Genomic DNA, 14,944 nt, shown 5'->3' on the forward strand with positions numbered 1-14,944 from the left:
AAGTTCTGGGTTATGACTTAAGATAAAATCTTTTTACAATTCAGTAAACAACATATTAAACAAGCCATTTTAAACACCTAATCACATGACTCCTACGATCAATGACAAAACTCAAGAATTGCAAGACATACAGATTAACCTTGGAGACATTCTTTTCATACAAAAACTATTCTCACAAATCAAATATCTAAAATCTAACCTTTCCTAAAAATGGAAAAACTTTACCTATATCATCTATTGACATATTAGCTGGTATTTCCTCATAAAGGTCTGCCTCGCTACTGATATCCCCTTCATTTGATATGTCGTCACCTAACTTAATACCCACTACGTCATGGTAATAGGGGCCATCACTACTGATATCCTCGTACTCCACGGAAGAGCCATCGTCCCCTAAATTTTCAATCGGAAGAGATTTTGTCCGTCGTACAATCGTTGGTTGCTTTTTAGCTTTAGCGTCCAGATCTTTCAAAGCTTGAACAGTTTTTAAAACATTTCCCCTATCCCTAGGTGAAATGATTTCTTTCCGTTCATTGGACTTTGCTCTATAAACAACTCCCCCTTCAAAAGACTGTTTTCTTTCCAATACTTTTTGTTTAATATCAATCTTTGGCTTTCTTTCCGCAGATGGAGATTTAGATCTAGTGGTTACAGTCTGCGTTTCAAAGCCTTTCTTTAAATCTTGAAATTTATCTGTACTTATTCTTCTTGACACTGCAAACTCCTTTCTTTTTATTTCCCCACCCTTCTGTGCATCTTTTGGTGGTTCAGGGGAAGAAAATCGTTCAATTTTTGACTGAAAGACCTTGACCTCTGATTGTGTAAATGAAGAATTAGATCCAGAGCTCGAGGCTCTACTTAATGGCCTATGACCTTCACCTTTAACCCTAGTTTGTTCTTTAAATTCCTCTAATGAAACTCTACCTTTTTCTACCCACTTCAGATCACCTTTGACCTTAGGTGACCTTTTCCCTTTATCAGAGTCACTACTAAATGAGCCAGAATTTCTATTCAATCTGACCTTGACCTTTTCCTTATCACATGACAGCTGTTTAACAGCAGTTAGTTTTGAAGTAGAACTAGAACTTGTTACGAGCTTTTTAGATTCTGAGCCTTCGTTATTAATTTTCGTGAAATTTCTTTGATTGTCACTTTTCTCCCATTTTAAAAGATTAGAGTCTGATTTTGAGGATTCAAATTTTCGTATATTTTCATTAACATCAGTTTTCTTATCTTCCTGTTTTAAAACATTTGACCTATAACCTCTTGGACTTAAGTTGCCTCTTGGACTTAAGTTACTACTACCTGAGGAGTCATCACTTACTGGGCTTACAGATCTAAAACCCTTAACGGTATTGTCCTGCTTCACTTCTGTACGTAATTTCCCAACTGAACTGTCATTAAACTTCCCTGTTTTATCTTTCTCTTTTGTTTCAGAACTATTTGCCTTCCAACCTTTAGCCACACCTGGCTTGTATTTATGCTCTTTTAAATCCCGAATACCTGGCGATTCAGGTCGGAGGGACGACGATCGAGGAGAACTCGAACCTTTTTCCGTCTCCTCCTCAATTGAATTACTTCTGGGCAGTTTTTCTTCATCACCTTTTAAACTATTTGGTCGCGTTCTTAATTTCGTTAATCCAAATGATAATGCGGAAATTGCGTCTGATTTAGTAACAACACCGCTAGATGAGTCATCGTTAGCAGATTGAACTTTTTTCACTCCTACTGTAGCTTGATATGTATTTCCTCCACTATATGTTTTAGCGACTGCAACATTGGGAGGCTTTTCATCTTCAATAAGTTTTTCAATTCCTGTTTTATTCAGTTTAGTTTTTAAAGCATTAAATGCCTTCAGGTCCTCATTATTTAACTTCCCTGAGACAGTTTTTGTTTTAGACGTCTGAACTGTGGAGGTTGTTTTTGTGGTAGAGGGTCCAGATTTTGTTATTGTTGTTTTCTGTGTGGACACAGTAACAGTTTTCTTTCCAGATGCTCCATCTTGTTTATCAAACATTGCTTTAAGGTCCGACACTGGTTGGGTTCTAAAATCAGACCTTCTGGCACCCCCTGGAGTTCGTCCACTGCCCTTTCCTGGGCTTGAGCCCTGCGATTCATCTCTTTTCTTTAACTGAACACCAAAACTTGAAGCCATATTACAACTCCTTCAAATATCAAACGATAATTATTTTCACATTTTGAATAAAATCTTCATTACTCTTAGGTGTTATTTTGGTTTGTGAAAGATAAACATTACAAGCTATCTAAAGAACGTTATCTTTGCGATGACATGTTTAACACATTGTGATAAATATCCGGATATTGTGACGAATTCCAACCTCCTGCACATTCTACACCATCCCATTCAAAACCAAACCGAATTACAGAAATATTTATTAAAACACAAACTTCTTTAATATCCTTGCTTAAATTTCCAGTATATTTATACCCCTTTGCCTTACCCGATTATATTGACATACCCAGTGTAAGATCAGTCAAGCTTGTGTAATTCAATGTATTAAAATGTGCTTATTTTTCGACAATAAGTAAATATTAGTACACAGTATTCCCATATCAACATTTTAACTGCCGTAGATTTATACAAGCCGCAGTCCCGGATACTTGTACAGCTTCTATTGACAAGGAAATGTGTAATAAAATGTCATTGAAATAACGCACATTTATGACAGTCTCCTCCACGATATCATATTCCACGCTGTATTATCAATGTGGGTAACTTGATACCTACTACAATATAATCACAATTCGTAGATTACTTCACCCCCTTTCTATCTTTTGAATTCATATCCATTCTAATCTACACTCATCTCATCCTTGTGTATTTCTATTTTTACATTCAATAAAAATTTTTATGCACACTTAGAATACACTGTTGGTGTTTTTTTCTTCACAACTCCTTCAAAACGATTAGAAATTATTATTAAATTAGTAATCAGAATTCCGGTTAAGTAAAAATTCATTGACCATAAATTCTCCCCTGTTAAATATATTCAATCATGTTTCTTTTCTGTTTTCTTAACACACTTGCTGTTTAACACCATTAAATCTTTCTAGTCCATTTGCACTATTCAAATGTGTGATCCACAATATCCAGGCGAGAAGCCACTAAAAATCACTGCAGCATAAAATGACCAGACCGGCAGGTAATTATCTTAGTGATCCTTTCTCCGGCCCATGTAGTTACCATCCTTTCTACCTGAAAATAGAAATAAACACAGTCTGTTTTAACTCATCCATCACCAGTCTAATAAATGTCAACTTTCTTTTTTAATAGTGGTAACGTTAGTCAACATACATTACACACACAAAAAACCAAGGTTTAGACATTATGTTGTGTAATGACTATGTATGTATAATTAACATATAATTAAATAATAATGCATTCACTTGTTGTGTTGACATATTGACAGGACAGGATAGTGTTGAGTCCAACTTGACCTTTCAAGGTCATTTCCACCGTCTTTATGGTCATATTTAAATTAACTGAATTTAGGCTGAAGGTTGTTAAAAAATCATTAAATATTTTACATCATTTTTAGAAATCATGGCCTTTCATGTTTACCAGTAATATTAGGCAGGACATGCTGCATGCTGAATTATTGTTCTCTGTCCTGAGTGACATATTAAACAAAAAAATAACTTAATAGCATTTACACTTGATATAATTTTACATATTTCATATCAACAATTGCATTTTCAAATTCAAAATAAGGTCAAGTCATTTTAACAAATTTTGCTGGGATAATTTATGTTTGTGTATTTTCATCAAATCTTGCTCATTCCACATGAAGATTAATATTACAGCTGATATAAACAAAGTGTCTTTAAAACATAACATTTAAACATTAAAAGTATTATGAAATTTAATACATTTAAAACATTTTTGGCTTAGCATACCTGATATTTGGTGACATTTCTAAGTGTATTCAAAAAAATTTCTAAAAATCACATTTAATTAAGAGAAAAACCATTGATAAAGGAATTAAAATGGATTAAATCTTCTTCTAAGGTTGCCCGATTGTCATGTAACAAAAATATCCCCATACTAAGTATACAGCTAAAAATTGATTGGATGTTTGGATGGGTTTTAAATAAGGCCAACAATTTTTTTGGTTGAGAAAGTCTGGGAGATGGCACCTCAGAGTTAAACCATTGAAGCTATGTGAAAAGCTTAACCTGTCTCTGGCGGAATTCAAACCCAAAGTTGTGAGTCGCAAGGGGTTTAAAGTCAACAACCTTAACCACATTGCCAATTTATAAAAGCTCGCCTAATTAAGAGCGCTGTAAGAAATGAATGAATGATTCAATGTCAAGGATATGAAAACAAAACCACAATTCTATATTAATTATACAAGGATTTATAACTTCCTTTTCATGAGGTATTTTGTTCATAATTTAACTGGCGTAATAAAATATGAAGACATATTCACTACTATAGGCACTCCTTTTTGAACTGTAAATACTTGTCAGTTTAAGTAATCATTCTTTAAAAATATTGATCACTTAAAATATTTAAGTGTAAATAATCAGGTTTATCTTTAATTATAATCTTAACAAAATGAAAACAATATGATGCTTCAGATATATGTGGGCTTTTAAGTCTCATTGGCACTATAAAGGTCATATATTCGCAACATTACAGCTTTATTGTATGGTGGAGACCTCAGGGCCTTGAGGTTAAATTAAAGGTTTATAAATTAAAGAGTTTTGTCTCGAATTTTAGAATTTTTTCAATTACGGTCAAATCATAAAAATAAAAAATTTAATCTATGCCTGGTTTCTTCTGGATGGAATATCAACACAATCCGAATTCACATTTTAAGATTGCGCTTATAAAAAGTTTATTCTTCGCGCGCCTTAAAGAACCCCAGCCAATCCTTAAATAAGAGCGCTTAGGCGAAATCAAAGACAGGGAAAACGAAAACACTCATTAACCAAAAGCTTAATATTAAGTTTTCTATCATAAGTGAAATGATCTTAACTCTTGGTAAGATTTAAATCTAGACAGCAATGAGGGTCAAGCTATTTGAAGTAAGCCATCTAAAACCACATGGCCTTAAATATGACCTTGAAATACATGACTTAAAATGCATCACACTAGCAAGTTTAAATCACATTCATTCAGAACTGACCACCCAACAATGTAATGTCTTGTGATAAATATTTGAACCTTTCAACAGATGACAAGTAAGTACATATACTTAAAAATCCAAAATTGAATAACTAATCGTTATCAGAATGGAAATTTAAATAAATAAATAATTCTACTGAGTAAATATTAAATCTATTATTCTGATAGAGAAACCTACAGTTAACTTATACCACTGGTCAGACTTTAAGGTCACATGATCAACCTCATGATCAACCTCAGAACGATCGTACAAACCGACAGTAACCGTAATACACTAGGACAGACAACTTTAACACATTCAGAAGTTTTGACACTCGTCTAACTGGCATATCACACTATGATATGTGTACTTGTCAAACTTTTGTGTTCATATTAACTACGTAGCCTTGTTTAACCGTTAAGCTATAGGTGACCTGTCAATCAAATGGTCATTTAAACCGATAAAAGTGTAAAGAGCGGCGATGACTTTTTAGAAATACAAGTGCAGTCAAGCAAAGTATAACAGGTCTTGACTGCCCAAATTTTTTCATTAAAGTTTCAAACCAGCTTCGGACCCTCAGGGAACCAATCCTTAATATTTATTAAATAAATAATAAAATTATGCAAGTTCTCCACAATTCTGACAAGTGAAATAAAATGTTGCTATTTGCTTATATTATTTCTGCAATTGCATGCATTAAAACTGAAATAAAGTTTATTCTACTATTCCTTTGACCTTTACAGCTGAACAAACAAAATTGAATGATACATTTAAAGTTCCTACCGCTAGTACTTGGGGAGAGCCTCCGATAGTACTAATGAAGGGCCTCCTTGGTCAGATACCCACAGCACAGAATAAAAATTGATGGCAATTTTACGCATTCCAACAGGTTATATATATATATATATATAGACAGTACATGTTACAATTATATCTCAGCAATGTTGAATCGTTATCAATAATGTCATTACAATATATGACCAATCAAAATGCCTAAGTATCTAACTTTAAAAATTCCTTTAAACAGTAGTTTTCAACTTTGATTTTGACTATCCTAAGTATCAATTAAGAGAATTGTTTACCATAATGTGAAACCATAAAACCACATTTCCTTAGAAACTTTTTTTTAGCAGTTCTTAATTAAAGTCTAACCAAAATAATGAACCCAATCTTTCAGAAACACCACAATGTACTGTTAAATTAAGTGGGCTTGTCTTTTCTTTTTTTGTCCTGTTTTTGGTATTTACAATAGTGTATCATGGTGAATTGTGGTGTAACTACCTCAACTCATGACCAGACTACAAAGATGTCACGTAACACTGACCTCTGCAGTAAGTGTTTGCAGTTCAACGTTACACAAGTGTCATAATTCTCGGTGACATGCCTCGCAGGTTAATATAGCTTACACCACATAATTACTAATATATTAGTCACAATCTAAATGAGTAACAAAATACCAGTTGATCATGATATAATAGTACATGCAGGAAACAAGCCGGAAGCAGTATGCAGGATTGTATCTGCTGGGAAAGTGCATTGTTGTTTTTTTTTCTCTCCATACAAATCAATTAAACTAAAAGAAAAGAAATAATTGGTCTTATTATTTCATAGTTTAATGTAACTGGTAAACAGAACAAGTAACCTTAACCATGTCAGGCCTTTAAGTGCATGCATGCACTTTATAGCTTTCAATGTTATTTCATTTATTAGATTGGTCAACTCTTAGAAGAAACATGATACATACTCAAGAAATGATCTCCTTTTGTAAGAAGCCAAATTCACCTCTTATAAGAAACCATCTACAAGGAATGATCACCTGTTATAAAAAGCCATCAACGAGCATTGGTTTAACCTCTTATAAGAAACCATTAACAAGGAATGATCATCTCTTATATAAGAAACCATCTTAAAGGCAAGTGACTGTGTCTTCTTCTATTAAAGAATCTATCCGGTAGCATTGGCCACCAGTTTATCAAGCATGCAAGTCATGAAATACACTGTTCTTTAAATATATGTTTATAAAAAAAATTCCTATCATAGACACCAAAGTGTTTCTAAAATACATGTATGTATAAAATAATGTAGGTGTTGTTAAAAAAAAAACCATGTACCATCCGCATTCTTATGATTATTTGTAAAGGGGGTGTTAACGATGTATCACATATAATGGCTTCATGCATGATGAAACTTGAAAAATAAATGTAAATCTTGCTACATTGTGCATTTAAATTGCAAATAATAATTTTGGGTGTATTATATTTCAAAATAAACTTCCTTTTTCAAATTCTATAGCCAGAGTTAAAACTGCGATATAATTTGTGTGACAATCTATTCTAAGTTCAAGTACTTGTCAATATTAAGTAAACTGCAACTCCCAAGCCAAAATTTGGGACATTGACTTTTGAAAGGCACTGTGCAGACTGGTGATCAGTTAGCTCATGAAATTTCTTACATCACGTCAGCACTGCTAAGTTGGACATCATTCATCCCTCAGCTTTTTTAAACACCAACACAATTAAACCGTCACATTGACACAGCACAGTGCGGTGAGCCGTACTGGAAGGCAAGAATTGGCTCTTTCCCGTATCTTCCCATTGTACTCGCCTGGGGGTGGGTAACAATTACCAAAAATGGCTGCAGATCTTTCAATATATTTAGTCAAAACCATTCATAATCATAGGGAAAACTTCAAAAATGTATACTGACTGAATAACAAACATTGCAGACCATCCTAGATGGCATGATTGTGCCGACTCATCTTGATCTTCACTAGACACTAGTATCCCAAGGGTCACTTATAATAGAGTCCAAGGCTATAGCTTGATTCTAAGGGTCAGGGTCAGTATCTTCTTCTTATAGCCATAGGAGGACATTGCCTATATATGTACATAAAATAGTACAATATAGACTCATTCTTAAACTACAATAGGCCATGGATACCAGGTAGAGTTATTTTGCAGCTGTTAAACATATACTTATATATAATATATTGCAGGGCAACCATAATACAAATAAAGCTAGGTTTAAGATAAGAATAATAACTCAAAATATAAAGCTGTGTAAACATTATCAGGTTTATATAATCTTCAAGAGTGTGCACATTAAATTTTAAGATCCTCTTCTCATGCATTTAATTATTTCATGGAAAATCTTGTCAGGCATTGTATGTTTGTAATTTAAATGCTGAATAGTGCACTCACTGTCAAACATATATTTGTAAACCTGAAATATTAAATTTTGTATTTTTAAGAATGATAAGGCTGTATTTGAACTTTTTGTTCAATGATATACTGCAAACCACTTATAACTTATTAAAATCTGTTAACTTCTGAGCAACTTACGTTTAAGTTTGTTTAAATTAGCAGGTTTATTTGGTTGATTTATTAACAGCAAGAACTTTTTTTTGTCGATTGACAACTGCCAGGAAAAGGAAGATTTAAGTATTGTGCTTTCCATAGCATGAAATCTTTGGCTAATGCAGACTTATGGCTGACAAATCCTTGGCTAATACAGAATTATGGCAGAGAAATCTTTAGCTACAGAGAAATCCTTGACTAATGCAGACTTATGGCAGACAAATCCTTGGCTAATACAGAATTATGGCAGAGAAATCTTTAGCTACAGAGAAATCCTTGGCGAATACAAAATTATGGCAGAGAAATTCTTAGCTACAGTGAAATCCTTGGCTAATGCAGAATTATAGCAGAGAAATCCTTGGCCAATGCAGAGAAATCCTTGGCCAATGCAGAGAAATCCTTGGCTACTGCAGATTTATGCCAAAGATATCCTAGGCTCACTCACTCAGCGGCTACTGCAGAATTATGGCAGAGAAATCCTTGGCTACTGCAGAATTATGCCAGAGACATCCTCATGGTTTGGTTAAAGTTAAACCGGCAGTACTATTCTGCAGTTACTGTAGTCAAAGATTTCTCCGTAGCCAAGGATTTTTCCTTGAACACTGGCTATTCATGGAAGAGCACTCATAATGTCATAATGATAATGTAAATCTAAATCATGTTACATATCAAACTTCCTGTATTGAGTGAAACACCAGGTTTAATATCTGTACATAATATACATATACATAAAGTACTATTATATACATGGTTAGTACTGCCTTCTTTCTTTATTGCTAAAGAGGTGCCTAAAAATTTATTAAAAGGTTCTTAATAATAAAAGGAATTTCTATCGACAAGAATATTTATTCACCAGTTACACATTTTGATGGTCATTGAACACGAATTAGAACAAGAAAGGTGTAATTGACGACCTTTGGCGCAACAAAGTGCCTTTATCATGAGACTTTTGATTTCAAGACACTTTTGAATCGGCCTTTTTATTAAAATTTTTAAATACTTATTAATCCGCTAGGTAAAATGTTACAATTTTAATTAGTTAATTACAACCATAAATTTTTTAATGCATAATTAAGACATTTTTGCATGTCAACAACAACAAAATATATTATACACTCCGCAAAAAAGATCAATATTGTTACCTCATTACCGTAATTTTGGTTTGAAAGGGCTTCAATTTGATCTACGGCAGTTTGCATTGACCAATCGGCGACACGCTAATACACTGTTGCTGTTTATTGACAATTACACAAAATGGCGACAGATTCAATCAATTTTCGCCGATAAAATGATAAAAGACACCTGCATATAAATAATTGCTGCGGTGTTTTGGCGAGTAAAGATAAACAATGCTAAACGTCTTAAAGGTGTGGTTATGTTTTAAACCTCGATTGTTATTTTTTTTCGTAGCACTTTTCTGTAGAAATTATGTGGAGATTTGTATCTAATGTTTATTAATACATTGAACTCCGTAAAGTAATCAGGCTGATTGAAAATTGAAATTAAACATTTTTTTTTACAAACAGATTTATCAATATAAATTACATTTTAATGAATATGTAACTTTTAAATACTAATGTTATGGTGTAGTTTATAATCTTAACCAATTATACATGCAATTTTAATACTCTCTTGTTTTTTTATAAATGATATTTGATATGTTTAATATCAATAAAAATATAATTAAACCCTTAGTATGGTACTATCCTGCTTTTCAACAAAATATTGGTATGATAGGTTCATATATCCGAATTATGTAGAGACTGATATGTATATATATACATGGTCTAGTACCTGCCTTTTTCTTTCAATTTCGCTAAAAGAGGTCTAAAATCTTGATTAAACAGGTTCTCTAATTAAATTAAAGGTAATTTCTCATGACAGATTATTTAATTAAGAGTTGGACACACAATTTTGATGGTCTATTGAACAATCAGATACAAAAAAGATGTTATATTGACTGTATTTCTTCTAATATGTGAAACGCCAACAAAATGCCTTTATATGAGAACTTAAATTTTGATTATAATTTGACACTTTATAATCAGGGTAACCATATTTTGATATAAATTTATTTTGAACCTTATCAGTGAAATCCTCTAATAAAAATTTTACAAAATTTTAGTTCAGGTAATTAAATATGCTTCATAAGTATTATTATGATCAATGAAAACATATAGACATTTATTTTGCTGATAACAGATAATGAAATATATTTGGTACTTACTCTTGAAAAGATGCCAATTTGTTACCTAACAATGGATAACTCGCCCTAAGATTTTGTTTAATGAAAGGTGCTAACATTATAAGAATTACGGCAGTTAAGTTTATATAATACAACTTCCATCTGCCACATTATCCTTCAATTAATGTTAATCTCCACTGAGATTAGTTTAGATTTAACAAACCAGAACAATGCAAACTTGTAAACATGTACATGATGATGTTACATATAATGAGCTCGTTAGTATTCCAAGCATTTACATTATCTGGGTAAATTTTGTTAACATTAGATAATCAAGACACCTTAACTGTCACATTTAAACATTGTTTTTTTATTTATCTGCTTAGTTTATCCAGTATGTGCAATTTTTATATGCATCTTTTGTGGCTTAGTTTTAGGTCACACTGACATAATACTGTTATAGTCAATGTGATTTTCCCACCTTGTCTGGCGGAGGAAATATTATACAACAAGCCATGGCACAAGGGATACCTGAGTAGAACTGACAGAATTTTCTAAGCTAGTTCAAGATATCTATAGCTCCCTCACATGAAAGGTAATCAAGTTCCAAGCAAGATTCAAACCTTAGTAACAGTGGTTTTTTCGTCCAATCCCCTTAAAATCAGATCATACATGTAGTTCACCCTCAGTTACTCTATGCTATAGATAATGAAGCATCAGTTAGGGAATGATTTTAATAAGACTGATATTTTGTCTAATAGAGATAAAACATATTTATTTATTATAAGCTTAATTACACATATCACTTTCAAGCCCACTTCCTGGAACAAGCCATACAGTACTGGTATCATGTAAGGATACATGGTCAAGACCTGTAAGGGCTGAAAGGCACTAACCTATGATACCCGCATTTAAAGGCACACTTCCTAAGCACTCGGCCATCTCACACTTTAAGTGCTAAGGGACAAGAGATTGACCTTATTTTTTCTGACAAGCAATGCATGTTGGCTTATCATCTACACATATTAGCCTGTACTGACTATTAATTTACCCATAAAGTAAAACTGTATGTTGATTTAGAAATATAATAAAAAGAAAATTTATCCACAGCATTACTTAATAATTCTTAAAGGTGCACGCCTCCAGATTTAAGCTAATTTTCATGAAAATTTTGACAATATATCCAAAAAAAAAAATATTGTCAAGTGAACAAAAAAAGTAATTTATTGCTAAACGGCATGTTTGATCCTTGTAAATTACCAAATAAAGGTCAAAATATGCAAAAATTGCCCTTAATGTGTTTGTCATGCAGTAGAAATAATAATTAATATGGTAAAAAAATCAGGTTATTTATTGCATATAATAACATGTTAGTAATTAGTAACTTTAATTGTGAATATTCTTACTTTTCTTAAAAGCTTAGTTCATTTTTCACAAAGTTGATTTTCTTGAAACTTTTTGACTCATCAACGGAGGCATGCAGCTTTAAACCAATGATGTTACGATTTTAAACAGGTTATTTTCAATTTATCTAAATTTCATTATACTATCTTGATTTTGACAATAAATTTCCACATCAATAAATATTTATTAACAAATTCAACAGAAAACATGGGGTTTTAATGCACAGAGTTAAAATTATCCTCTTTTGAAGAAGACAATGCCATCAAGTATAATTATTGAAGCTAGAAATTGTCAGCAGACGTCCAGTCAATGGTATTGATTTTCCTTGTTTATCAGACACTGAATCATTCCTTTATATAGGCAAAAACATCATTACTCTTAACTCAGAAAAGCTGCTCAATTCTCATATCAACTTGTCAGTTATCCTTATCATATTACAGGTCCTATCAACAGATGACATCATAGTTTCACATACAAAAGATGCAATCAAAATCTTTCTCCCCCACTCACATTATGCCTATTTTCTTTAAATTTTTGCTGCAAAATTAAAGGCACATTATGCCCCAGAAATCCATTTTTTATTCTTTAGAAATATAAAACATATGTTTGTAAGTACATGTACTACATACATGTAGCTTCTTTAACAAATAAGCAATAACTTACATAATTATGATACGCAAATTGATTAAATAATGTTTAGAATAAAAATGATAGAGTAAAATTAGAATTCAGTTAAATAAATGATGGAATAAAAAGATTTTAATTCAAAATGATAAAAGTTCATCAAAAACTTACATACTTAGATAAACAACATCCACCGTCCATTAGAAATCAAAACAATAATGTCTAACTATAGGTGTAACACTATAAAAGCCCTATTGTTGTTTTTTTCTCTTGTTTAGTACTATTTCACTTTACTGCATGAAGCTACACAGCTTGACTAAGATTTTTATATAAATCAACTTGAATCGTAGGAAATGTGCTTAAACTGTTATCAAAGAAGCACAATGCTTCCCGGAAATTGTGGCGTGAGTGTCTACTTGAAATAAGACTTATTATATTTCCTGAATATCTTCAAGTTGGTTTTAATGTACATTTATATCACAAACACTTCATCCAATTCATCCACATGAACATGATATGTTTTAACGAAATAATATGCTTTAATCACAAATTAAGTTATACATTATTTCTTATTTTTAAGTATTACTTTGCCTATTATGTTATATTGGACACTACTTTGCAGCATTATCCAAACATTAAATGAGCTATCATTCAAACAATATAAGTATTAATATAATATATATTACTTATGTTAGTATATATACTTATAATATAAGTCACTTTTAGTGTATGAGGATCATACACCTAGCAACGTTACTGTTAAAACAGATGTTTAAAGTTTAAGGGGTTTCTTATTATGATATTTGAATCTACCAGGGGTTTTTTTTACTAACAAATTGACACCGATAGTCGGCGTCTTCCCCTCGGTAAATAGCCAAGTTTTTTCCCCCAAAAAAATTCTATTTTTCCTTTAAACTGGATCAGATTTAATATTTACATGGTTTAAAATATTAATTTTCTCCCTTTTATCCAGGATAAACCACCAATTGTAGTCCAAAATAACCAAAATCATTGCAGAAAACTGCAAGTACTGTCTCAACATGGAGGCAGCCATTTTTTTTCTTGGCTACATCCCGTACTGAACGGTACTATTTCTGGAAATCAGTTGCTATCAAAATATTGTCATTTTCTTGGTTATTTTTAGTAAAGTAATATATTTTGTATTTCTTATTATGAAAATGACTTGTATGGAGCTAAAGTGTGTCACAAATACACTATTATACCTATACTGTATTAAATTTCATACAAATTATATATTAAGAATATATGTTATACTGCAAAGAATATTTTGCATGATGATAAAGTTTTTAAGGGAAAAAGATATAGTTGTAACACTCTTCTATGTAGTTAAGTATATAGTATAAATAAGGTCATAATAAATTTTCCCCAAATTGACTTTTTTCGTATACTTTTTCCCCTCCCTACCAGCGTCCAGCGTCTTCCACTTTTCCTAAAAAAAAACCCTGTCTACTATCATTTCATTTGCAGGGGTTTTCTTCAGAAATATTCCAGATTATGCAAGAAAGGTCTGAGTGTACAAGTCTCATGGTATTATGCACAATTAGGCATGGTAACTGTGATATTACAATGTATTAAGTGGTGGTGGTGTTTGGTAGTTTTCATTCTGGATCACTGCGAGTATTATAGCCACACTGTGGTATTAAGTCAGAGTGAGAACTGCATGGATGGATATTGCAGTATTAAGAGTGTGGGCCCAGGCAAGGTATAAATATGTGAAGTCAATGAAGTCAGACTATTAAGGAATTTTATTTATAAGCCCTGGTTAGTATTGAAGTTGAAAATAGTAAGTGAATTGTTTATTTTATCTAAGAGTAAGATGTATCATTTTTTAAAATTTCACTGACTCATTTAAATGTTAATAACATAATACATAACGAGTCTAAGTCAGTAAGTTGGCCTTTAGATACATGACTAGCTCACGGTGTGTGTTCAATACCTATCAGGGGCATTAGGCTAGCCAGCTGTCTTGTTAAATTATATTCCTTGAGCAAGAAACTTTAGTACTGAGATTATGTTTCTATAACAGCTTATTTATACCTTCCTAGTCCTACACAATCAAATCAAAATAAAATAAAGTCTTTATCATTAATATCAATAAAGCCATTCAGTTTTGGGTTTTAAATTTTAATAAAAATTAAAATAGTAACTGTCAATAACTCAGAAACAAATAACTCATATTGAAAAAGCCTATTAAGGTCATTATTAAGGACTTAATAGTGTCA

At 32.1% G+C, this 14,944-nt stretch overlaps 1 protein-coding gene across 4 annotated transcripts in view; it reads right to left on the reverse strand.

Moving 5' to 3' along the window:
* The window catches only part of LOC132745684 (uncharacterized), a 54,884-nt gene extending 41,864 nt beyond the window's left edge, over positions 1-13,020 (reverse strand). For 3 of the 4 annotated variants that reach the window (XM_060734645.1, XM_060734646.1, XM_060734643.1), the window contains exons 1-2: positions 12,877-13,020; positions 226-3,217 (exon numbers count right to left, since the gene is read on the reverse strand). In XM_060734645.1, coding sequence (XP_060590628.1) covers positions 226-2,155 — 1,930 coding nt within the window. In that variant the 5' untranslated portion in view covers positions 2,156-3,217; positions 12,877-13,020. Of the gene's footprint in view, positions 1-225; positions 3,218-12,872 lie in introns of all 4 variants that reach the window. The other variant, XM_060734644.1, reaches the window with a different exon arrangement.
* Between the last annotated feature and the right edge of the window lie 1,924 nt (positions 13,021-14,944).

This window comes from Ruditapes philippinarum, unplaced genomic scaffold (genome assembly GCF_026571515.1).
Source record: "Ruditapes philippinarum isolate M1 unplaced genomic scaffold, ASM2657151v2 ctg5507_1_1_1_1, whole genome shotgun sequence".
In the NCBI taxonomy this organism is placed as follows: domain Eukaryota; kingdom Metazoa; phylum Mollusca; class Bivalvia; order Venerida; family Veneridae; genus Ruditapes; species Ruditapes philippinarum.